At 47.6% G+C, this 26,959-nt stretch overlaps 1 protein-coding gene across 1 annotated transcript in view; it reads right to left on the bottom strand.

The window, feature by feature from the left end:
* Window positions 1-26,228, bottom strand: part of hmga2 (high mobility group AT-hook 2) — a 43,045-nt gene extending 16,817 nt beyond the window's left edge. Inside the window, exons 1-4 of the mRNA XM_018755692.2 lie at window positions 25,942-26,228; window positions 25,154-25,383; window positions 22,877-22,963; window positions 16,746-16,796 (exon numbers count right to left, since the gene is read on the bottom strand). Coding sequence (XP_018611208.2) covers window positions 16,746-16,796; window positions 22,877-22,963; window positions 25,154-25,291 — 276 coding nt within the window. The 5' untranslated portion in view covers window positions 25,292-25,383; window positions 25,942-26,228. The remainder of the gene's footprint in view (window positions 1-16,745; window positions 16,797-22,876; window positions 22,964-25,153; window positions 25,384-25,941) is intronic.
* Window positions 26,229-26,959: the final 731 nt, after the last annotated feature.

Genomic DNA, 26,959 nt, shown 5'->3' on the forward strand with positions numbered 1-26,959 from the left:
TCAATGTCAGTAAAACTAAGGAGCTGGTGATTGACTTCAGGAGACAGGATATGGCTCATGCACCCATCGACATAGGAGGGGCCATTGTAGAGAGGGTCAACAGCTTCAGATTCCTAGGGGTCACCCTTACTGCCAAACTCACATGGACTGAGCACACAGCATCAACCATCAAAAAGGTCCATCAACGCCTCTACTTCCTTAGGCATCTGAAGAAAGCCTGGATGTCCACTACAGTCCTCACAACTTTCTACAGGTGTGCTGTGGAGTCCGTCCTCACAGGGTGTATTACATCCTGGGGTGGCAGCTGCTCCATACAGGACAAGAAATCCCTACAGAGGGTGGTCAAAACAGCTCAGGGAATCATCGGCACACAGCTACTAGCAGTCCAGGACACCTAAACCACATGCTGCCTCAGAAAGATGATGCGCATCATGAAAGATCATAGTCACCCCGCACGGGCACTTTTCTCTTCTCTGCCATCTGCAAAGCGGCTCAGGTCTATTCAAACTCACACTGCTAGGTGCAGGAACAGCTTTTACCCCACTGCTGTAAGAGTATACAACACTAACCAATGTGCCACCTTTAGTAACTAGAGTTGGACTGCTCCTCCCAAGCACATTGGTAAACTACACAGCCACTTTAAGCATTCTCATTCTCTCATTTTGAGTTCTCTGGCTGTCACCTGGCATTATTGTTATTACTGTTACCATTATTTATTGCTATTGCTGTTGCACTACTCACTGTCATTGTCATTGTTTTGTTTGTGCAGTATTTCTATTGTCTCTGTCTTTGTCCATAGTCTGTGGAGAAGCATTCAGGAAGAATTTCACGATACTTGTACATGGTACTTGTACCTATGACAATAAACTTGAACAACAACAATTGTTTTGTTTGTTGTACAACAGTCTGTGGCTCACACAAAAGTTCAGCAACGATTCATCACTCAGGTTCAGATGCAGCAAGCCATTCTTCCGTATCACACCCCTCCAGGTATCTACATCTTTCCTAGCATGACTGTTGAAGTGCCCCAGTAGGCCTTTAGAGTGGGTAGGCAGCACAATCTCAAGTAAACTGCTTACCTTCTCTACAAACAGTGAACACAGCTGAAGAGTTGTTTGGTGCATATGCACAAACAGTCAGAGTTTCCTTCTCTGAGACTCAGTTTCAAGATGGCAACCCTCTTGTTCTTCATGAAGAACTCCAACAACACAGACTTCAGCCCAAGGCTTTTGAGTAGCCCCCTATGCAGGCAGGGCACAGTTAGTTTTTCATGTGTATCTGAGGTCTGCACGAACCATTCTTTGTCTAGAATCTAAGGTTAACCCTCATACCTGTTCACCATGGGAGGTCCGACCAAGAGCACAAGGCTCCAGACAACATAGTTCTGAGGTTCAGTGAGACACAATCCCCACCGCCACACCAAGGTCATAGCCCATTGGTGGAGTCTGTAGTTGCCACTATTTGAAATATCGATTGAACTGTTGAATATTCATTTCTGTGCTGCACTGATTGTGTTGGATACAGCACTTTTTTATGTAGGACTGCAGCTAATTTATTAGTTTAGTAATCAAGTACTCTACCGATTATCCTAATGATTAATTACGTAATTGGATATGAAAAATACTTTTATGTTTTATTAAACTGTAACAGAAATTATACAAGAGATGAAAAAATATGGCCTTTCTTAAAATAAACAATAACTTTGCTTTATTATATAAAAATCTACATCGTTATTAAGTGGCATATTTAAACAAAACAAAAATATAATCTGAAGTGCCATCTAAAACTTCTTAGCTATTAAGGGCTATGTTAATCACACTTTAAATATCAAAGAAAAATATTTACTGGAATGCAATAAATAAACAAAAATATATTTACGTTTACATTTATTCACTTAGCAGACGCTTTTCTCCAAAACGACTTACAATGGATACTGTGTAGTGTTACTAGCCCATACACCTTATTCACCAAGGTGAGTTACCCTGCTAGATACACTACTTACAATGGGTCACTCATCCTTACATCAGTGAAACACACTCTCTCTGTGTCACTCATACACTATGGGGGAACCTGAACAGCATGTCTTTGGATTGTGGGAGGAAACCGGAGCATCCAGAGGAAACCCAAGCAGACACGGCGAGAACATGCAAACTCCACACAGACTGAGCGGGGATCGAACCCACGTTCTCTCGCACCACGCAGGCGCTGTGAGCTACTTTCCAAGACGAAACTAAAAACTAAGGAATTAGTAAACTTAAATGAATATATAAACAAACAAATAACATCGCCTTGCATATTTTATCATTTAAAGTTCCATTTAAAGTAGAGCAACAAATTTCAGAACTCAAGTTAAAATTTAAGTACATCTTCGGAATAATGTAAGCCATACAGGAGCATGTGGTTTCAATGAGCAATAAAGTATGTTTTCTTAGGAGGCTTTTTGGCATTTGTGGGGGGCAAAAAGCAATGCTGAAGAAAGTTAGAACAACAACAGAAGAGAACCCAGATCGACAAAACATGTATTAGTGTCACCAATCGGGCTGGAGTGTCGAGCACAGATTCTGGGAGTGCACACCTCTCAAAAAAATCCTCCATATTTGAACATGCAGGGTCACATCACACATCGAGAACATCAGCTTTTGGCAAAAAACAGGAATTATCATCCATGTGCTTTGCTATTCTCTACTCTATGGTGGCGTGCATAAGAATAACCAAATGCATGCATAAATATGGGTGTGTGTGCGCATATATATATATATATATATATATATATACACACACACACACACACTTTCTGAACCGCTTGTCCCATACGGGGTCGCAGGGAACCGGAGCCTACCCGGCAACACAGGGCGTAAGGCCAGATGGGGAGGGGACACACCCAGGACAGGACGCCAGTCCGTCGCAAGGCACCCCAAGTGGGACTCGAACCCCAGACCCACTAGAGAGCAGGACTCGGTCCAACCCACTGCACCATCACACCCCCTTATATACATATATATGTATATATATATATATAGGTGGAACAAGTCCTCAAGGCAGATAATTCGAATTGAGAATTTTAATTAATCAAGTTACTCGAATTACTCGAGGAATCACTGCAGCCCTAATCCTAGACAGTCACCAGCTGGTTATCTTGCAATCTTGTAAGTGCTCTTTTAGCTGGTATTAACGTATCCCTGTAAGTTGTCTTTGACACGGGCATCAGCTAAACAAAGTGCCCCAATAATGACAATAATAACCAAATGTGTGTGTTCACATGCATTATATATATTTACGTGTGCTGGACTGTGACCGAATGCCACCGGGGAAAAGAAAAAAAAAATAAGCAAACACTGAGCACAGGCCAGTTCCAACACGAGGGGCAAGTCCTGGAGCAGGCGCCCCGTTCTGGAGCGGGGGGCACGGGCACAAGGCCCCAGGCCCCAGGCGAGCTGCTGCAAGTCGTGGCCAAGCCAGAGCAAAGCGTGCTGTGACAGGGCTCAGCCAAGAGCTGCATGTGAGCCAATCAAATCCCCCCCTTTGGCTGGCCTGGCCAATCTGGCGCCGGTTGCCAGGAGTCATTCATTACAGCTTTGCCTCATACCTCACATGTCTCTTTTTTGCCTTTCTTCCTTCCTCCTGTCTCCAGCAGACCGAGGCCTACACACTGCCACCCACGCTCATTCCAGTCCCCTCCATCACTGTCCCACTAAGCACTATGGATCTGAGCTTTCAATACATGTAGAGCAAAGCGTCCTCACACAAACACACAACACAAACACACACACATATTTTCACTTTGGTCAGAGTGCTCGGAGCCAGCAGGGAGGACTGTCCATGAAAGACCCACCTAACCCTAACCCGAACCCTAACCCGAACCCTAAACCCTAACCCTAACCAGAACCCTAAACCCTAAACCCTAACTCAAACTCTAAATCCTAAACCCTAACCCTAAACCCTAACCCTAACCAGAATCCCAAACCTAAAACCTAACCCTAACCCTAAACCCTAAACCTTAACTCGTTCAGTGGCCAGGCTTTCACCATGGAGCTAGAGAAAGGCCCAGGAACCAAGTCTGGAGAGGAATGTGCCACAACTTCCCTCGTTTCTGGTCCACGCAAGTTTTGCAAATTCCTTCTCTATGACACCGTACCAGATTCCATTCAAGTGGGAGATAAATTTCCAGCTAAATCACTGCAGTGACTGACACATGACTGTACTTTTCCGCTGCAACACTGGAACGATGTGTCACAGTTGTGCCCACACGCCAGGACCTTCAGACAACAAAGACATAAACGATACAAAAAAATACCTCTGATGATAGTAAATTTTATAGTTATGAAACCACGCTTTCCTGTACAAACAAAACCATGCCCACACCTCAAGTTTCAGAAAACACACTCCTGTGTAAACAAAGGACATGGGTCATGTTTGCATTTTAAAAAAAGACTGCGGAGGCAAACCTGGCCAAAGAGCTTCCTCAAGACAGGGGTCGGCGACAGAGCTTCGAAATGGGCTTCACGGCCCACGTCGGCTCTGGAGGCGCTAGAGGAACTAGGTAGCGGGAGAACGGTGACTTACAGCAATTGACCTTATACCGCGGTATTTCAGCACCGTTTTTACAACTGCAGAAATGTAATTCGTCAGTAGCAAAATCAAACGTGGCACACCTCCAAAACATATTAATACTAGGCTGTTTATTTTACACTTTAAAAAGTTCAAACTGATGTCCTAAAAGGCACTAAAATGCATCATTTACAAAGTGACCCAAGAAAGCAACGAAAAGCAGTAAATGTGAAGTATTCTCTAAGAGGAAAATTAACTGACAACTCTCTGACCAGGTAGACGGAGCAGACCTAACTGACCCCCTTTCAATACCTGACCCCCCCAGCAGCCCCGGTGTCCCATCATTGCTGTCGGTGAGGGCCACACACTTGGCAGCTTTGCACGGGGAATTGGGAAGTAAAGATGTGATATCTCCAAAGCCAAGGACCACTGAGATGGCTTTATGACCCCCCCCCCCACCGCCATGACCCCTTCTCACTGACCCCCCCGCCAGAAAAGCCGATGAATGGCACCTATCAGAGCTGGTCCAAATCCCACGATTAGGGGGAATTTGCCCACAGCCCTTTGTAGAGGAGAAAAACTTCTGCCGCGCAGAGGAATGTGGAAAATTCCTGGCCGGACAAGTGGCCTTTTGTTGGGGGCTCGGTGGAGGGGGTGGGAGTGGGCGGGGGGGGGGCTGGAGCAGAGAAATGCACAGACAAATTGGATCTGCTCCGTTCAGGGAGTCTGTGCTGTTTGAAGTGAAACCAGTTCCCAGCCTTCCTCAAAGAGGAGGGGGGGGGGGGGGGGGTCATAATTCAGCTTTTAGTTTTATTCCATCCAGATTGTTCCATTTTAGTTGTGGTCTTTAAGGGTAGCTGGGGTCTTTATCGGGAATTGCCTCAATAGCTCAATGGGTCCGGCGGGATGATTTTAAAACTTTTACAGTTACACTGCTCTCAGATAACGCTCCATTTGTCTTCTAGCAAAGTGAGCGCAGCATCTAGCCGATGGCGAGCAGCGCCGGGTACGAGGACCACTGTGTGCAAGTCAACTGCACTGAGGGCCCTTCATACAGCTTTCCCTCAAAATTGAATACCTCCACATACCAACTTGGCTCAAGTTACTAAAAGTCACTTAAGTTTCACGCTCTACTTTTGGGGTAATTGGCTTAAAAAGGAACGCAATACAAGCACAGAGCATTCATAATGGTAAATGCACATATTGAAGTAAGTGAAAAACCCATGAAGTCCCCAAAGTGGACAGATCGAATTCATGAGCATTGCAGGGTTACGTTTATGGCACACTGTGTGGTCTCAACGCAGACTCTGGCTCGACCGTAGAAAATCAAAGAAAAAAATTGCGGGAAAAATAAAGGACTGAAAAAGCAACCATGAGCGACACTTGGAGACGCAACATGAACAAAGAGCATGCGGTGCACTGGTTTCGTTGAAGGCCATCTCACTGGGTGCTCACCCCATGACCCATCTCACTGAGGTGCGCCCATGACGTGCTGGTGAGTTGTTACCGCCATAAAACTTTTATTCAGCCAAAAAAGATAACTTACAAAAAAGAAGTTACAAAAAGCCAAAGTATAACATCGGATAGGGATTTGCAGCCATGATCGCTGCAATAGAAGATAGCGCTGACCTCAGCACCACTTGTTGTGCCTCAAGGGTGGCAAGTGAGCGCAACAAGAAGAGAACAAGGAGAGGTGCTTTGCCACCACGTGGTCAATCTTTGCCAGTGCCAATCTGCCCCCAGATGAACGCAGCCCTGCACTTACACTCCTGCCAGCTGATACGCCAACAGGTGGCATAGTGGTTAGAGCTCCCGCCTGCACACTCCAGTGGCCCAGGGTCAAGTCCCATCTCCTGCTCTCATACCCTCAATCAAGGTACATACCCTGAAATACTCCAGTGAAAATTACCCATCTGTATGAAAGGGTAAAGCAGTATACGTCGCTTAATATTGCAAATTACTTTGGAAGGGAAGTGTCGGCGAAATAAATAAGTGCACTTTTCGGGAAGTGTGCATCAGATACAGCTGAGATGTGTCCTCCCCTTTTACACACACCACACATGCAGAGACCTCCACTACAAACAAGCAATCACGCACACCGACACATTCACGAGCTGCACAGAATGTACATCACGCATGCACGTGAGACAAACACGCCTGGAAATGCACTTTCCGCATGATTATTACACACAGACCTGGGGTTACAGCAACCTCATACACACCACATACACACTGCACACAGGAGAGGAAGGACCGCACACACATCTTTGTGGATCCACTCAGACAAAAACCTGTACAAAGACCCCCCCAACATACCCTGGTTGAACTTCCTATTCAGTTGTGCCATGTACCTGTACGAAGGGGTCAAGGACGGGGGTTTGAGTAACACACTAACACAGCCGACACAGTCAGTGCCTCTTTCCTCTGGGTTTCCTCCATCTTCGCCCCTCTCTAGTGGTGTGTGAAGTTATGCTTATGTGACTCTGCCCCGCTCGCACCCGTTTCCAGGTCTCGGCAGTCCCGCTCCCACTCTCCCCCAGGTTCAGTGAGAGCCTGGAAAAAGAAAACGGCTCCCCTTGTTTGAGGGGAAACTTTGTTCTGTTGTTTTTTTCTCCTCTCCAGTGAGCAGCTCTGAACCCCACAGCCTTCTTCTACATCCTCATCTCCAGGGGACCCACCGGGCCGTTCTTCCAGCCGCTGGCTCAGAGCAAAATGATTAAAGCGCTTCCAGAGGCTGCGGCAGGAAAGGGAGTGGGGAGGCTGAGGGGGGGCAATTGTGGGGAGTGGGGGGCTGCAGAGGTCACCGGTGGAAATCCGTTGAGGTGGTCCCAGATTGTGGGGAGTCTCAGGGCTGGGCGCACACCCCTGTTGGCTGGAATTCAGACTCTCAGGAGGGAGGTGGGGGCGGGGGGGGCTCACTGCCTAGAATGTGGGGAATGAGAGAAAGGGAGAGAGGGCGAGAAGGAGGGAAAAGGAGTGACTGCACCCACCCACTCACCCACACACACACGCACACACGCGCACACACACACACACGCACACACACGCACACACTGTTATTGTCACTAGTTGACGTATTTGCTTATTAGACTTTTACTAGTGTTGTTGTTTTATAGACCAGGGTAAGTCGAAAAGTGTCCGCAATGTATTTATGAAAATACTACTGCGAATGAAAACATTACTGCGGGTACAGTGCACAACATTCCCGCCCATAAGATTGTTCAGCCATCGTTTTGCTCATACAAAGACTGGTCATGCATATAAGCTCCCTGAAATCGAAAGAGAGAGCGAGAAAGAGAGAGAGAGAGAGAGAGAGAGAGAGAGAGAGAGAGAGAGAGAGAGCGAGAGAGAGATCCCTGGAAAAGCTGTCCAGAACAAGTCCTCCAAGAACCAGCGCTGAGGGAACACAAAGCAAAAAAGACACAGAAACCTCATTTTCTCCACCCCCTCAATGCCCACACCCACTCCTACCCCCCCCCCCCCCCCCCCCCCCCAGTGCCCACACGATCAGTGCACACAAGCAAAACTTCAGCGGTGCCCGTAAAATAAAACACACACTCACATAAACCTATCAGCATGCCTGGGTCCACAATAAGGCCACCAGCTGACACTTAACACACAGCAGGCGTGTCGAGGAGCACGCACAGAACACGCACCGTGTGAGAAACCTGCAGGGGGCGTGCAGTGTGTCGACGCAGCTTGTTGTGCACGTGTACCCAGGTGGATCGGACACAGGCGCTGTGCTAAGGACACCCCGTCTGCTCTGGTCCCTTCCAGCACACGCTCTTGGGGATTGGTGTCATCTCCCACCACAGTGATAATCTTCCTTCTTCAAAAGCAGAGCCCCCCCCATCACACCCCCCAGGGGAGGAGGTCAGGGTATAGAGCCCCTGTCACACTCCAAAATAAGTGATTCCTCATTCGTGCTATAACTCGCAGGCTGTGGAGCACAGCCACCCCAAGGACTCGGCACCCAGAGCACAGCCTTCCCCATAAAAAAACCTGGGGGGGGATCAATAATGTGGCCAGCAGAAATAGTAAGGCTATAAAAAGGTCTCAGTGTCTGACTGTGAACTCCTTTGCGATGTTTGGCCTGCTTTTGCTTTACAAATACAAACACACGCACACACACACACACACACACACAAACATACACACACACTGAGGCATGCAGACAGAACCCACCCACTGCCAAAAAAATTCAGAAAAAAAAAAAAAAAAACAAAAAAAACTTTCACACTTTGGTGGCGCAGGGTTTTCCAAGCCTCTCCACCACATTTTAGGCTACTGGATGAATCCCAACCACGCCGCTCATCCCCCTGCCAAATCATCGCCACCCCCCCACCGCCCACCCCAACCCCTGAACTTCAGCTCCTCTCCTCCCCTTGCCAGCATAGTCTGTACCCTGGCCAAGAGCAGCAGAGTCGGGTGCGAGACAGGGGGAGCTTCCTCTCCTTTCTTCCTTCCTCTCTCCTGCTCTTCTTCCTTCCTGGCCCATTGAGACACCCCCTCGCTGGACTCCACGTTCAGGCCTGGGGGTGCTGCAGACTGCAGAGGGGCTATGGCTCTCAGCCCAGGTGGACACCCTCGCTGGCCCTGAAAGGACTGTAAGTAGCCTGTGCAGCACTCACTTCTATATGTGCCTTTGTGTGTGTTTGTGAGCCCCCCTCACCAACAGTAGGGGTTTCTGTGGCTGATTCCTGCCGTGTTGGTGGCAAAGCAGACTCCCAGGGACCAGTTGAGACAGGTGGGAAACACGATCCAGAACATTCCCTCACCGTGTCCCTCCCAGAAAACAAGGGAGGAGCAAATCACTAAGTAAGGCTCACATCGCTCCCCACTTGTACGTCTCGATAACTCCTCTTTCTGTTTCCATTCTGCCTGTGTTGTCAACTTCTCCTGTTACCAAGCAGAGGGTCTCCAGTCCCGGGCAGTCGGCCACACACCACCAAAGCACCGCGCGGCGGCCCGAGTGGTCGGGAGGTCGGCTGACTCAGGGTGCAGAAAAAGCAGGGCAAAAAGCAAGGCCTGCTGTGCGTCCACCCTGAGACACTTGTTTGGACCAAAGAGACGCCAGCTGGACGTAAAGAGTGGGGTCCAGTTGTAACCCGTTATTGTTGTGGTTGGGGGTCAGCTGTCCACACGCGAGTCCTGGGGTCAGATTTGGGCACTTCTGCCCCGGAAACAGGGCACCTCCAGACCAAAACATGACCACACTAGAGAGTTTGGGGGGGCACCTGGGCACCCGGACAATACTTACTGAGCCGAAAAAAACTGTCATTATCCTTTATTGGAGCGGTGTTAATGAAGCTGGTACTGCTGGAAATATAGCTATATATACTGTATATCCTATATCTACTACTATTATTATTATTATTATTATTATTATTATTATAACGCTGTCATGATTAATAGAAACTAATTGTGTTGATATTTTAATAATGGTAAAGCTGTGTTAGTGCCTTTCAGAGCAGCTTCTCAAAGCACTTAATGTATAATAAAGGCAAGGGCGGATAACGGTAAAACTATGAAGACAGATTTACAGTAAGAGTTAAAATTACCGCAGTTAAAACATGGACAGAAATAAACAGGAACCGAAGAGAACGAGATGTAAGTGAAAGAAACAGCGAAGGATGTGCGAGGAAGGGGAAAGACAGGAAGCAGGAAAACGTGTCCCTTGATAGTGGTTCTGAACGTGTGGGTCTTGAGCCGTAGTGAGAGGTGCTCGGAAGGACTGGAAGAAAGACTTTCTCTGCGAACACATCACGGGTCTCTGGCCCTCCACGTAGGGAAGCACGGCTGTCAGGAAGCTTCCCTAATCGGGCCATCGTCCCGGTTGCTTTTGATCCGAGAAAACCCTTTCCCTCTAGTCTAACAAATGAGTCAAGCAGCAGGTGGCACAGCGGTTCAGGGAACCACCGCGCACTCAGCGGGATCATTACTGTGAATCCCTCCTCCAGCAGTAGAACCCTTGAACAAAGTACTCATCCTAAAAATTACACACACACACACACACACACACACTTTCAGAACCGCTTGTCCCATACGGGGTCACGGGGAACCGGAGCCTACCCGGCAACACAGGGCGTAAGGCCAGAGGGGGAGGGGGCACACCCAGGACGGGCCTAAAAATTACTCTCGTGAAAATAATCCTGGTGCAGAGATGGGCTAGGGGATGCTGTGGCACGGTGGGTTTAGCTGGGTCCTGTGCTGTGGTGGGTCTGGGGTTTGAGTCCCACTTGGGGTGCCTTGTGGTGGACTGGTTTCCTGTCCTGGGTGTGTCCCCTCCCCCTCCAGCCCTGCACTGTGTGTTACTGGGTTAGGCTCTGGTTTGTCATAACCCCACTTGGGACAACTGTGTGTGTGTGTGTGTGCATATAGATGGGTAAATCAGTGTAACAGACAGGAGAACACACACACAAACATTTTCTGAACGGCTTGTCCCATACGGGGTCGCGGGGAACCGGAGCCTACCCAGCAACACAGGGCGTAAGGCCGGAGGGGGAGGGGACACACCCAGGACGGGACGCCAGTCCGCCGCAAGGCACCCCAAGCAGGACTCGAACCCCAGACCCACTGGAGAACAGGACCCGGTCCAACCCACTGCGCCACCGCGCCCCCCCTAGACAGGAGAACAGAGTCAGTTAAATAAATAAATGGAAATTTACATTAACGATGTAAGATGGATGTCTAGCATGGCTGGTGTCTCACATTACTTCATTTAGCAGACACTTTTCTCCAAAGCGACTTCCAATGAACTCTATGTAGTGTTATCAGTGTTATCTGGGTGAACCAGAACAGCGTGTCTTTGGACTGTGGGAGGAAACCAGAGCACCCAGAAGAAACCCACACAGACAAGGGGAGAACACACAAACTCCACACAGTCTGAGCAGGGATCAAACCCACATCCTCTCACACCAGCACTGTGAGGCAGCAGCGCTACTCGCTGTTCCACCCCTCGTGCTCCCTGCACCACCTGAACAGTACCTGGTGGTGACTGTGGTCCCAAATATTCGCATAGAGCATGCCACTAAAAACACGCCGGCCTCATTTTACTGTAAATCCGTGGGCCAACATTAATGCATTTGGAGAGGAACCAGTGTCTTCCTGGCTCAATTAGTACTATGTAAAAGTGTGTAAAAAAGGGAACACCCAGGGTGAAGAAGCACTGGGTATTTAAGCTGCACCCGGCACCTGGTACCCGGCACCTGACACTGGGCCACAGTACAAACTCATCAAGCCATCAGACCCCACTAACCATCTTAACATGACTTACATCACCAAAAATGCCTGATTAATTTTGCGTCTCGGATCGCGAACGTGACCAAGGCAGCGTTCCAGACCTGTGGGTCACATAGGAAGGTTACAGATCGCTCTTGAGACACTGAGCGTCCTCCAAAGGTTGTCCACGTACCGGGGGGGAGGTCTCCCCACCGAGCGCTTCGACCCCTGGCACAGATCCATCCCCTCGGTTCCCGAAGGAGCACAGAGCGCCAAAAATGTCGGCCCCTTGCCCTCCCAGCGGTCAGAGCACCTTCCTCCTGGGGCGGTTCTGGGGATAAGGCACGGAGAAGACATTCCAGCGGGTTGCCCCGGCCAAAAGGATGTGCTATAATTAGTTCCAGGAGCTGGAGCAGCAGCAGAATGGAGAAAGCGGACTTGTTTGTCCGGGGGAGGGGAGGGGTGGCCCCGCGCAGAAGCGGGCGCTGTGTGCGCTTGCCGGGCAGACGTGCCGCTACCAAGCCCCCGGGCCTGACACATCCGTCTGTGTCACAGGGGCGGCCGCACCACAACCCAGCCTTTCAGGGGCAGACAAAGCGGTCCTCACACAGGAGCGGGAGGACCGTGGAAAGGAGGTGTCTCTGGTTTAATTCACAAAATCAAGGCCATCCCGCCGACAGCGGCGCGTGCGTCACGCTCCCCCGCCCCGGCCCGCCCCACCCCGCCCCCACAGCTCCGGACTCTTAGCTCACTTTAGAAGGCACCGGCCCGGGTTCTGACTCACAGTGCATGGTTTCCCTTTCTGGAGAACGGGGATAGATCACAGGGTGGCCACTCAACCCTGCCTTCCCCCCACTGTCCCCCCCCCCCCCGCACGTGCCGCTGGCCGCCCGCCTTGCCTCTGAGTCACTGGCGGGCCGGAGGATGTTTTCGATGGCGAGGCCTTCCGCGTGCGCCCACGCCACCGTCTCACAACAAACAACTGAGCCAGGCCACAGAACACGCCCCGTCCCCCACCCCCACACCCACCCCCCTCCTGGCTCAGCGATGAGTCCTTCTCTCCACCGCGTGCACTTCACTTTACCACGCCTGGTGGAGCTGCTGTTGAAGCAAACGGCCCCCGGACTCGGCACACGGTAGCGGTGGCCATGCGCTCCTGCACCGCGTCCCACTTCCACCCTCTTCACTGGAGCACATGGGATTTTCATGTGATCTGTATTAAAATACAATCAACCTTAAGCCAATTACCTAACTGCTAATCACACGAGTCAGACCTAAGAAATCCCATGTTTAAGATTTTTTGTCCGTTGCCATAATGTTCAAATACATTGTTTTTGGCAGCAGTCGAACCTGTGACCTGTGAAGATGAACTTGCACCTTTAAAACCAGTGGATCCAAGATTTTTTGGTTGGTTGTGACCACGGATGCAGTCACGTCCTGGTCTGGTCACCCTAAACACTGGTACCTGCAGTCATTTTGATATGTTGCATTAGTCCATATAGTTTCACGGAATTATTAACCAACTTACTGATTTTCAAAGAGTTTTTCTGTGGCTCACATGAAAAACAAATTTACTCAAAAATGACACTTTTCACCATGATTTTCTCGGTGGCTACCGTGGTACTGCTTCATTTTGTGGACAAATATGCTAATTTACAGTTCCACGTATAAGATACGATGCGACTCGTTGATATGAGCGTTACTTGACATATGAGTACCGCAAACATCATTACGTCATACAAGTGTACATGGATGTTATATTGTTCACAACTACTGTGCTTTAATCTCTCTTTCAATAATCTTTCATATTATGCCAGTGAAATAATTCCATTATATATAACATTGCAATATTTTAATATTTTTTCAGGCCGTCCCACAGCCCTCATTGGGTCTTGACCATGAATTTGGGAAACGCTGTTCTAGAGGCCACGGGAGGTGCCAATCATGGCGTAGAGCAGATGTTGCCTTCAGATACTCAGAGGTGACACTGTGCCCTGTGACTCCGAGGTTTTTAACCTCTAGTTACTTAATGACCAAAATGACGTCTACTACACTGAGCAGAGCAATCTGGTAAGTGCATAGATGACTTCACGTGCTGCGCTAAGCTGAGCTGGGCCTTCCCATGAGCCAGGTCCGAGCAAGGCCACTGCGTGGGTGCGAGAGCATAGATGTGTGTACCTGGCCCGCTCCACAAATAGAGCTGACAGTGCCAGGAATGGGGTGCGGAGGTTACTCCGCTTCGAGGGCGTTGACCCCCTGCCATCAAAAGGAGCCACGCAGGAGACGGCACAGGTACAAAGGAAAGACCGCTGCATGCTCCCTTCCTTTATCAGCCCGCTCGGGGCCAAAGGTCCGGTGGTTGCCTTGAGTAGACCCGTGCTGCTCAGCAAGGCCAAAAGCCCACTGGGGGGTGGGGTGGGGTGGGGGGGGCTTCACGGGAAAGCGATTCAGCAGCCTCCCTCGCAACACAGCTGTCAGACCCTGCCCTGGATTAGCTGGTATCAGGAGTTAAGCTCAGCTACTTCCTTCAGCCGATCTGTGTGCACATAAATTTACCCGCTTTGCATTCCTGCACCAGGGACATGCTGGCATGGGCCCCGGCAACCTAGTGCTTCATTCACACTCCAGCACTGAAGCGAATGCAGCTGAAACGCTAGCACGGTCAGAAAGCAACACCCCTCCCCATGTCATTTAACACCTCCACTGCCTAACTTGGTGCTCACCTGAACTACAGTATCTGGGCACCAGAATATTCATCTGCTGGTAAAGTGAGCGCTTTTAAGATAAATGCTCATGTTTCGCTTGACCTCAGAAGCCAAGCTCTTCCTGCATTAAATGCACACGCCAGTGGTACACACCAGAAGGCGGACAGGAGTAGACAACGGGGTGCGATGGGGAAGTGTTTCCGTCTTTGCATAGATGGCAGTCTACAGCAACTGATTTAACATTAGAAAAGGGAGAGCACTCTATAAAACACGTGACATCATAATGTGTTATATGACATCAATATTACAGGACAAACAGCTGTCGCCATAACCTGTTATACGTTCTGTATACCACTACATGCTGTACGTGTCTCTTTCTGTAATGTTCATGGACGCTGATGAAGGCGCCTAGTCGGAAGGCATTCACGTACTGTGCAAATCTAATCTGTTTATCATTAAGTTCGAGAGTGTCGCCCTGCTTTTGTCTCTTACCCACGTGACGTACATTTCATGCAGTTCCAGCATCCAGTTGCTTCTTAAATATCACCGGTCGAGTTGAGTATCAGCAGTATCGTTTCAACATGGTAGTGAGCAGACCCTGGTGAAGGCCCCTACACTGACAGTTCCTCTTCACTGTAAGCAAGGAAACAGCCCACGGGACACCCACGAACTACTTGATCGCCAGGCATGTCCAGCCGCTGCAGCATGGTGCAAGGGTTTCAAAAACACTTTGGTCAAACTTTCACTGCAGATGACGGAGATGCAACATGCACCAAATTTCACTTCCAAAGCGTTTTATGTTAAGTCAAATATGCAGAGATGCTCGCACGGCTTTTCGGAACATCATATTCCAGGACCAGATCATGAGTCCCAGTTTCTGCTTTGGTCATCACAGACCATCACAGGCCATTGCTCTGAGTTGATGATCATCCAGATCTTTTTTCTTATCTAACAGTAGAACAGAAGTGGTTCACAGCAACATGGAGACACTCTGCACATGATGAAAATGCACATACATACAGATACATAGAGATACACTCAAGGGCAGAAGGTTACAGTGTGGAGCACAGGTGGCACTAAGTTCCAAAAGGGTGACCAGATATTCTGAAATACATGTGAACTATCATACAGCTCAACAGTCAGTTTTTTCTAGTGTAAGGAAATTAAACGCTTGAGTTAACCGTACATGTTTGCAGAGGGAGTTTCTGGTGTATATCACAGGGAAAAATACATTTCTTCGCCAAATGTGTAAGGAAAATCAACGAATGTTCCATAACCTCATTAAGAACACAATTTGGGTTATGGTTTATAAAACATTTTGTGAGATTATTGTTCACTGGCTGAGTGGTCAGTGTTGGAGAAGCTCGTATCCAATCACATTCGCACAGTAAATGTATCGAAGAGCCCGAAGAAACCATTGGATGAATGTTTTGAAGAAATAAATAAATGTACATCCCAAACTACTCCAAGAACTGATTTTTTGGGTATTTTCTGAACTCGTAGCATATCAGTAAACAAATAACGGTGCCAGGCGAAGGAGGGGTTGGCCTGCAGAGCAAACACACCTCGACTTTGTTCAGGTTTCAAGCTGGTGGGAAGAGCATCATGACCTTATGGCGCGGAAAGAAACAGGCTCTTTCTAGGTGCACTTCCCACACGGAGCTCCCATTATCCATATCTTTGTGCAGTCTTCCTGCTGGCGCTATACCGTCTGGGGCTCTCTGCTACGCTATCAATCCAGAATGTCACTCACAAGTTGATAAACAGTGAGAACTTCAAGCTGCCCGAGGAGTTATTTAAGTGTTTCTGTGGTCAACCTGAAGTGTAAACATTTTTTTACCTGATAACCCACACATACAAAGGACCCCCTAAAAGACGCCTGCTGTAAACCACTTAGCCACGTTTGTTTTAATGTTCTATCTCGGTGTACAATCACAGCACCCAAGAGTAAAAAGTCATTTTACAGCTGTTGTCCCACTTCCATTGACAAGTAATGTGACCAAAAACGCAACAGTGAAGGTGACATTCTTGTGTTTTATACCTGACCAGCAAGGATCCATTGCGTCAGTTAGATCTGAGTCAAACTGAGATTTAGAGGATCCAGGTGGAAACACTACGACGTAAGATGTCACACCAGTTAGAGAGACGCCTTGCATTGGAAGCACTGCTCTGGTCGTTACATTTCCTTTATGTAAAAGCAGGTATAGGACAATGGACAAAGCTTGTAGTGGAACAAAAGGAGTGCGAACACTTGTGCAGGACACAACTCACCCATTTTCTGGGTCTACCCCTAGGTCTTCGTTCTCCAGTGGCCTCTGCTTTCTGAAAAATAAATCATTTGCAAATTTTATAGGAACATTTATGGAAAGTTTCTCATTCATCCACTGTCTCCAAATGAGCACGGCTTCATAGCACTCCCAGCAGAATGCGTTTACACTATCCCATCCAGCTGTGTAATAAACAACATATATGACGGCAGTTAGAGAGCGGGCTTTCCAAAAAACATTACAGATTGCAAGTCCCAGGAGAGAGCTTTCTGTCGTACCCTTGATCCTGGATCTTTACCTGAACCCCTCAAACACCCTTTTGTATAAACCAACATGAGATAAAATTAACACTGTAAGCAACTCTTACTTTAAAAAAAAATCACAAATTAATATATTTGGATATAAACAGGATACAATGGATGAATATGTCCAGGACACAGGATGAATTTAAATGACTATAAATAGGTTTTAATAACTTTTTATAATTTCCCGAGGTTCTAGAAAACATGGTTCTTCTTCCATTTTAGTTATCCTCATTAGTATCTGTTACAAGAAGCCAATCAAGGACAAGCTCTGCCAAGGACAGATATCAGGTGTCTGTGTTTTCCTTCTCTTTCTGTCCTGCTGGAGACCTCTCCTTGTTATGCTTATTAGGATTAATCTCTTCGCTGTTCAAGATGTTCCAGAATCTACCGGATTTTTTTTTCTATCCACTGTATTCTTCATCATTGAAAGGTTTTAAATATATGGCCAGTGGAACAATCACGAACACCACAGGAACCAGCGCTCCACCTTCTCAATGCTCTGCATTTTGCTGTCGGAATCTCTTGCGCAAAAGTTTTGAAATTATACGCTCTTTAAATGTATTTTGCTTTGGTTATCAGACATACCCACTCAGAAATAAATATTTTAACAGTGCTGGGGATTTCTGTGAACTCCAGGGAGTCAAAGTCTATTCCATAAGACATGAGTTTTGAACGTCTGAGCTGTTACTGTGAGGACACAACCTGTTCCACGCGCACATCCAAAAGGGATGTCCAAAATGCACAGAGCCGACATGCTTTAATACACGTGGTTTATGCCGTTCTTCACCTGCATCATCGACGCTGCTACGGTGGCCCCCCAGCACAGCGGGAAAGCGCTGCCATCGCAATAAGGGCCCCCGTGGGTTCACTTGCGTGGCCATGCAAAAAGAACTGAAGGCGTGCAGTCGAAGACAATTAACAAGACAAGGCGAGCTTTAAAAATGCATGGGATGTAAAGTGCTCCTCGGGCTGTGGGCTTTGTCGGACGGAGACCTGAGCGTAACCCAACCCAATTTGCCAGCCCTCAATAAATTTTGCAAGGCGATCTGTGAAGGGCAGGTATCAAGGGTACTGTCCTGGTCAACATGGTGTAGAACGGTACACCCTCCTCACTGGACGGGCCCTAATAACACAGTTATTAATTTACAGTCATAACACGCCCTTGCTTAACGTGCTGAACGGCTCGGCTGCGGCTCCCTTCAGCGAGGGATTGAACCTGAATGGCTACTGTGAGCAACGAGCTGTCAGGGCGGACTGTGTAAAACCGCTGTTTAGAACGAAAGCAACAGGTGAGCTACTAAAACGAAACCCTGCATGAAACGGTCAACTTGTACAGTGCACACTAGCGTTGGGGCAGAGCGTCTTCGTCTTCAGCACACGTCACGGCCAAGGGGCTGAGCAGATGCAAAGAAGAAACAGAGGTCGAAGGCGAGGCGATGCAAGGCGATGCGACCTGCTAAGGCTCACGTGTGCCACACAGCCTGGCCCACCACGGCGTCCGGAGCCACCGCCCCCACTTCCCAGAGAGGGTTCCAAAATGTAGGCCAGGAGTTCTTTGCCCCCTGTTGAGCAGTGTGGCCTCACAGAGCGCTCGCGCATTGTCGAGTTTCGCGTTACCCCTCCACTAACAAGCGCAGTTTGTTTTCGCTGCCCCCAAGGACACTTCCCAGAGACCTTGCAGAATCCCGCCGAGTTCGAAAACAGCACACCGGCATACCGTGGGACAAGCGAGGGCCAACCAATGGGCTGAACAGCAGGCTCCTCACCCCCGCCGCACCTCCCAACCCCCCCAGCCATATCATACCCCCCCTCCAACATCAGAAGTGTTTGTTCCTGGTCGGACACCTCACGGTGTATCACATTGCCCAGCTGCTGCTCCGAGGAAGTGCTCTGCTTTGTTTATCACATGGGCGCCACAGCGAAACACACCCCAACGTGCTCAGCGCCTCTCCTCCTTCATATGTCTTAAGGCTGAACTACTAAAAGTGTAGCTGAACGCACAGCAATCATTAACTTCAAGAATAACTGAACTAAAACACTCTTGCTCTCACTATAGACAGATGAAGGGCGCATTGTCGGCATGGCAGGAGGAGCACAAATAATGCTGGCCGGGCAACACCTAGGGGGGCTCTCGTTGGGATGTTTTTGCAAAAGCCTAGTCCAGCTGTAGTCTAGACTCCGGAGCACGAAAAATATGAAGACAATTTGCAAAACACAGCCAATAAAGGTGTTCAGCTCAGTCAAGACAACAGAAAATAATCTATTTTTACGTTACCAAGTTTCATGTTTTTTTTTAAAAAAAAACTCGTTCCTACAGTGGGTTAGGAAGCCGACATTGAAATATTAATTTAAAGCACATAAAAGCCTGTCCTTGCAAGGGTTCAGGAGATGTTACAGTGTTCTTACATCAGAAGCTCTTTTCGGAAGTCTGAATGAATCAGTCTTTTACCACGAAACTACTTTTATGAATTTACTGGGCAAAATCCATTGAAGAATCGCCCGGTCCTTGGCCAATCTCTGTATTCTCATGTGGGCCCTCCTTTCCAAGCGTTACATTTTTAATCAGGGGATTTAATGGTTGGTAAGCGAACACCCCTGTTCAATTAATCATCAGCGTGTTTCAGTGGCGGCGTCCTGGCCCCGCGCTCACTTCAAGCAGCTCCGGCGCACATCGCCAATGGCGGCGCACATTCCAGACGGCGAGGTGGACGAGGGGTTGGCCACACACGCCAACGCACCCACGCACACACATGGACACACACACACACCTGCGAGGTGACTGACACCGCAGCGCCAAAGGCTTAGGTGAAGCAGGAGGGTTTGAAAAGAGCAAACTGAGAGGTCAGTTTCATCAAGTTCCCTCAGCGACTGGCCAGCGGAAAATATTCCAATGAATCATCAAGACACAACGTATTGAACTGAATGTGTGATTGAGTAGAGATCACAATCAATGGTGCTGAAACGTGGTGTTAAGGCACTTTGTGGAAGTGCCACAGCAAGCACTGCTATATTACCTAAACATATGTGTGGTCTTAATGCTGGTCAAGAAACTACTTTTATCACACACAGTTTCTGTTGTGTACATTTTTGTGCATGCAAGTTTCACCTACCTGTCTTGAAGCAAGTCATTCATATATTGCATCTCAATAACTTTTCTTATGATTCTGTTTTAGAAGGAAAGTCAGCTAACGTTTGAACTCACACTTTTTTTTTTTTCTGAACCACTCATCCCATACGGGGTCGCAGGGAACCGGAGCCTACCCAGCAACACAGGGCGTAAGGCCGGAGGGAGAGGGGACACACCCAGGACGGGACGCCAGTCCATCGCAAGGCACCCCAAGCGGGACTCGAACCCCAGACCCACTGGAGAGCAGGACCCGGTCCAACCCACTGCACCACCGTACCCCCTGTTTGAACTCACTGAAAGTAAAATGGACCAGCAGAGCTACATACTTCTGCTGATTTCATAATAATAGGCAATTAAAGTTCAGAATTATGATAAAAACACATGCTTAAGGATTTTGATTGCTATATGTCATTTGCATTTCTCATCCTTTATGAAAACAGCTCCATTTGAAAAAGACCTTATGAACTTTGAAGAAAACAAAGGACGTTTCCTCCAAGTGTTAAGCTTTTACTTTGTTATCCTCTTGCTGATCCCGACCGTTCAGTATCAACACTGATGTTTAGCAGACACTTTTACCCTGGGCAACTTAGCATGAACTCACGTTCTACACGTTAATGCAGCTGGATGTTTCAGGGTGTCTGCCCTACTCAAGGGTACGACTCCAGGAGCACTCTTTCCATCACTGCACCACATTACTACACTTCTTCAGTCAGCTTAACCCCCCCAGCTCTTATTTAGGGAAGATGATTGCTTGATTTCAACTACACTGAACAATAGCTCATCTAGACATTTTACAATGATGTTACATGGTAGGGTCTGCCTACGGGTGACCGTAGACCTGTGGATGCTTCCAGCACCATCCAAAGAGGCAGAGCAACTCAACTTTCCAACACATTCTCTTCTCATGCAGACCAGCATCCTACAAACACACTAGACAGTGCGAGTGCGAGATGAAATCACGCCTTTCAGCAGATGTACACAAGCAGCATCCCCTGGATACAAAGGAAGTTTGTCTATGTGTCTCAAGTCATGTAAGGGCAAGACAAAGGGCTGCTTGAGAAAGGAAGCAAGTCAACCGCCTACGCTCAACAGCGAAGACCGTGAGCAAAGCGTTTCTCCGGTTCTTTTCAAGCAGCATGGATCCATGGACCACAAACATACTTCATTATAAGGCAGCATGATGAGCAAGTAAGTTGTAGTTTTACTGCGTTTTCACATCTCCAGACTTAGATGCACATTCCAGTGGCCTACCATACAGTAATGGGTTGAGGGGTTGAGGGGTTGGGGGAGAAGGTCCAGGGGGGTCACCATGCAGCAAAGGTCCCAGAATGCAAGGCTCTTCTTCCTTCCTTCACTTCCATGCCTGCTCTGAGGCAAAGCATGCATGCTTTCTAATTAAGGCGTGGGGCAGACGGCTCCGGGGAACATGGCGGAATACACAACCTGCCCTTGTTAACATTCCTCAGCGGGGGTGGGGAGGGTACACTCTAGGCTCCACCCCTAAGTGCCCCCCAAGCCCACTGGAAAAAAATGCTACCAGACCCCACCATTGACAATGACTTCAATAGCCAAACTTGTACATTTTTAAAGTTTATTCTGGTCATTCTTCCACAACCACAGGACAGGTCACCTTAGCAGATCTCTCCATCACTGCTAAGAGGAATATTTCAAACAGGACACTGGAAATGTCGAATGTCCTTCAGATGGGCTTGGGGAAGCTTTTCCACTTGACAGGCATTCAGCAAAATAAAGGATTTTGACACTTTTCCAGGAGTAAAACATGTGCAGTGGTTGATTTACTCACAACACACAATGCCACAACATATATGTTATGATATATACCTTCTCTTTTTAGTAGCATTTCATGAGAGGGGTGGGGGACAGCTAGTAGCATAGCAGTTAGAGTTTTGGACCAAAAGGTTGCAGGTTTGAATCCCACCTCCAGCCCTAGTGCTCTTATGCAAGGTACTTACCCTAAATTGCTCCACTAAAATTACCCAGCTGTATAAATGGGTAAATAATTGTAAGTAGCTTAACACTGTAAGTCCCTTTAGAGAAAAGCATTATGTAAATATACATAATGTGTAAAAATGTTCCATGCGCTAACCTTGAAACTCTGTATAAGGTTTTAAATCCCAAAAGAGTAACTGCTGCGTTATTCTTGAGATACAGGAACTAATGGTGAGCACTAAAGAGTGAGTACTGAATATTCTGTTTTATGAATTAGTAAAACTGATAACTATACTGTTTTCTCAGCATGTAGATATGCAAGTTGATTTATGATGAAATCATATCACGATAAGGAGTTGGATTCTGAGGCACATATTTCCAAGATGTTTTAGATCAGCATTCAAAATCAGATACTGTACACTATTCCAATTAAGCCCTTTCCTAGTCATGATGTCTTCAGCTACTTGCAGTGAAAAGGTGAGTGGATGTGTGTATGCTTACATGTCTAAGAGTATTTTCAGTGAACATATGATAATGGCTCCTTGTGTGTGCATGTGCGTATGTGTGAGTGTGGTTTTGCATGTGTACATTTTTTTAAGCAAACATGTGATCATGCCTGCGGGAGTGTGAGATGTGTTCACATTATGTATGCATCATGTGAGAATGCATATGTGTTTATGTGTGTCTTTGCATTGCCTATCCATGGGGGTGAAGGCAAAAGTGGAGACCCTTAACACCCAGACACACACTTACTTTCTGCGCAGCTTTGGAGGGACCCTTGTTCTTGCTTCCTTTGGGTCGTCCCCTTGGTCGTTTTGGGGCAGGTTCACCGGTCGGCTCCTGGGGAAAAACAAGGTGAGAGGGGTTGATGAAGACCAAAGCACAAAGCCAGAACCCAACTTCCCCACGTACCAGCAAAGCACACGAGAAAGCATACCTTTAAACTAGAAGCCTATTTACTGATGACCTCCTGCTTATTTAATGCACCATGTAAGAAGAATGAAGGAAGAGAGGTGCGTGTGTGCCTCAATACTAGAATATTTTGATCAGAAACAAAGTTATATTGTTATGTATATATTATATTTAAGAATTCATATATATATAATATATTATATATATATATAATATATAATATATTCATATATGCATAGATTTATATTTTTTACATAATGTGTATTCTATTTAATGAATTGCAGTTCAAAACATGAGTAAAAAAAATAACATTCAGCATACAGTAAAATACATACTAAAAAAAAAAAAATTAAAAACGTTAAATGGTCCTTGAACAAAGCCCTGCAACAGGTATATTTGACATACAAGCAACTAGAAGCAGCTGTTGCTGAAGCAGTTCTGCACATGTATATTTCAGCCTTACCATAACTGTTCTCACAATTACAAACATATTTATCTGAAATTGCCACAAAGGTGAGTGGAGAGAGTGAGTTTTGTACAGTAATGTATGTCATTTTCACAAAACCAATTCCAGTATTATTTATGTTCCCTCTTTTTCAAAAAACAGAAAAACTCTTTTCATAAAAATGTTCTGACTTGTGTGTTTGAAGAAAAGTATTTAAACTTAATCATTAATGGCTTTTTTAGTTGCAAATCTTAAAATATGTTTTTTTAATGGCTTTTCTCCCTTCTGATATTAAATATTTTAAAATTTCTACTAGTGCACATAAATTCTTGGGAGAAGGTGATCATTGTGTTTTAAACTCAGAAGAACTTCAAAACGCAAGTCTTGAGATTGATGAGGCGGATGCATTAAGCAGGTCCACACGAATACACTGTTATACATTGTTACAGTACAGCCCCAAGAGCATTTTGTTCTGTCTGTGTCGCTGAAAAATCGCAATCATCATGTACAAAAAAGATGTAACGGCTACATTTCTGCAAACACGTGCAACAATAATATAGGTGCAAATAAATGACACGTCAATTAAATTAACTTCCTCTTTTACCCACTAAGTGTTCATATACGAAGTGTGAGGCAAACAGCGTGATTCACAGGAGTAATTTCAAGGAATGAATCAGAGCCTGGGAAGTGCAAGTAGAGATACTATGAGCACGAAATACAATGTAACAGGATGTGGCGATGAGTAAAGCGCTCGATGGCCGAGCGGCCGGGGCGCGCGCTTTCCACGTTACTCGCGTGAACAAAACACTCAGTCAGGGAGCATCGCTGTGACACGTTACTGCACTGTACAACACCGTGGTAAACAGCACCGCTTTCGCTAGTATAATGGTCCTCACTTAGCTGACACCTTTGGACGGGCAAGGATCGGTAGAAGATACACGTGTTTGCAAATGTTCCTAATGATGGCACGTAGACCTAAGTTACTGTAGGCTACACATCGGTGGTGTGGGGGTGCATCAATAAAATAAAATAAAAAACAAAAAAAATAAAAAAGACAGCGAGGGAAACCACCGTTTTTTTAAAAAATAAATAAATAAAAGGTTTTCATTTCTGTTTGGCTCCTGAAGAGCGGCGCATTTTTATATTATGGTCTGCATTTATGATCCATGTGTGAGATACATATTTTGGAAGCTTGGAAGTTGTTTTGTGGAGATCGACAGAAAGACACGAGATCGATGCCAGGCCGGTCACATCTCATCTGCTCAGAAATGGAAGAGAAGCCAACTTGAACCCGACCCCGCTCTGTAAACGTACAGTAGTAACGAGTACCGATATGCACACATACATATGATACAGTATGTAACAGTAGGTGCACGCGCGGCAGTTACAGAGTGAGGCACGGCGATGGTCCCGCGAGCGCAGCTCCAGCAGCGGTCACACACACAGTGCGCGCGGCCGACCTGCGCGAGGATGATTAATGCGTGCTGTGCGCGGTGAGTGATGCACGGAGATGCATGATGAAGATCGTTGCTGATGAGATGAGAGCTTCATCTTGCGTGCAGATGTGTGAACGCGTACAGAGCTCGTGTGTGTGTGTGGAGATGATGGTGCGTGAAGATGATGCGAGGTGTGTGGAGAGGTGTGGAGATCGCGGACTGATCATGTGCACCGACCTGCTGCGGCTTCCGCGGTCGGCCGGGTCCCCTCTTGGGCGCCTGTGCGGCGGTGGAGGCGGAGGCGGCGGCGGCGGCAGCGGCGGGCTGCTCCTGGGAGCCCGAGGGCTCTGCGGCTTCTTCAGCCCGAGTGCTCATCGCTGCGTGCGAGCCAAGTGAGAAGTTCTTGAAGCACGGGCAGATCGGCCACGGCGCTCGTGCTGCTCCCACACCACACCCGCGATCTCGTCCTGTGCCAGACACGCGGGTCGCTAAGCAAGCCGTTCGTAATTTGATGGCCTCTCAAAGTAACATGAAAAACAACAACAACAACAACAAAAGTGACGACGAAGCCTTGTCTCGTGTTAGGAGCAGCACGTTGCGGTCAATAAAGTAAACGTTAAAAAAAAGTCCCTTTCTGCACGGGGTGGGGGTGCCTTAGTTGTAAAACACGCCAGTCATCGATGGGGATTTCTGTCTCATTCGTATGAATGAGTGCGAGTCATTGTGAAAGAAAGGGAGACAGCGCAGTGTGTGTGTGTGTGTGTGTGTGTGTCTGTGAGAGAAAGAGAGCACTTGCGTTGCGAGCGTGTGTGTGTGTGTGTGTGTGTGTGTGAGAGAGAGAGAGAGAACTTGCGTGAATGTGTGTGTGAGCGCGCGCGAGGGGATCAGCCTGATATAACACTAAACGCGCAAAGAGTTTAAAAACAGTCATTTAAATACATCTGCACAACCCACACGAGGTTCGCACACTGCGTGAGAATGGGAGCGATAGACACGCACGCACGCGCACACACACACACACACACCTTTCCCGTGGGTGGACAGCACACGAGGCAGTTGTGAAAAAGCCCGAGCCGGAGGAGGGACAGCTGCTGGACTGGGGCCACTGAACGCACATGGCTCGTCCGATAGTAGCCATTGACACAAACATCACATAATTTTCATCGTTTTCATCAACCCAGCAGGCGGACAGCAGCCTGCGCAAAAGCGGAGCCCAAACACACGCGCGTCTCCACAATGAACACGGCGCCGACTGTGTCCTGAACTTTTGAGGAACACAGTCAGTTAGTTACACTATCTACCTCAGATTTTTTAAAACCGTTTTGGCATCAAAAATTTTTAATTAGAAAAAAAACACAGGGCGTAAGTAACAGTTGCTCGAAACTGTGCAGGCTCTAGTTTATAAATCGTTTTTATTCACAACTTATAAAGCACAATCGTTGAACACGTGCAAGTGTAAATAAAAAGAAAGCGCAAACACAACTGCGCTGCGAATGAGAGAAGCCAATCTCGAGTTTTTCCACACAACCAGTTCAATGTCGATTAATAAAACTGCTCGACGGCGATCGGAAGCGCGGCGAACGTCACGCGGGCATCGAGCGCGCACCGCAGCTCAGCATCGGACAAGTCAAATGCGTTCGAACGATCTTTTAACGTTAAAAAGTAGCACGCCGCGCTTACTGACAGCATACTGAAGGGAACACACAGAAAAGAAAGACCATAACAGCCTAAATAAGCCCCGAAACTTTTCGGATAAGTCGACCCATTTTAATTAAAAACTACTTTTAATGTATCCGCCATCTATGTTTTCCACTGCCCCCCCCACCACTCCCACTCCGACCCAAAGAGAATGAGCGGCGGCGCTCGCGCCCAAAAGCTCGCGCTCGCGCAGCGACCTCCGGCAGCCGCGTGCCTTTGAAGTGTTCCGCCCATCGACGTGGAGCGAGATCAATTACACAAGAACAACAGTGACAAAGAATACGGTCCTTCACGTGCGGGCCCTTTCCCACGATCTGACCAGGCCGGCCGAACAACGACGAGAGA

The sequence above is a fragment of the Scleropages formosus genome, chromosome 24 (genome assembly GCF_900964775.1).
Source record: "Scleropages formosus chromosome 24, fSclFor1.1, whole genome shotgun sequence".
Lineage (NCBI taxonomy): Eukaryota > Metazoa > Chordata > Actinopteri > Osteoglossiformes > Osteoglossidae > Scleropages > Scleropages formosus.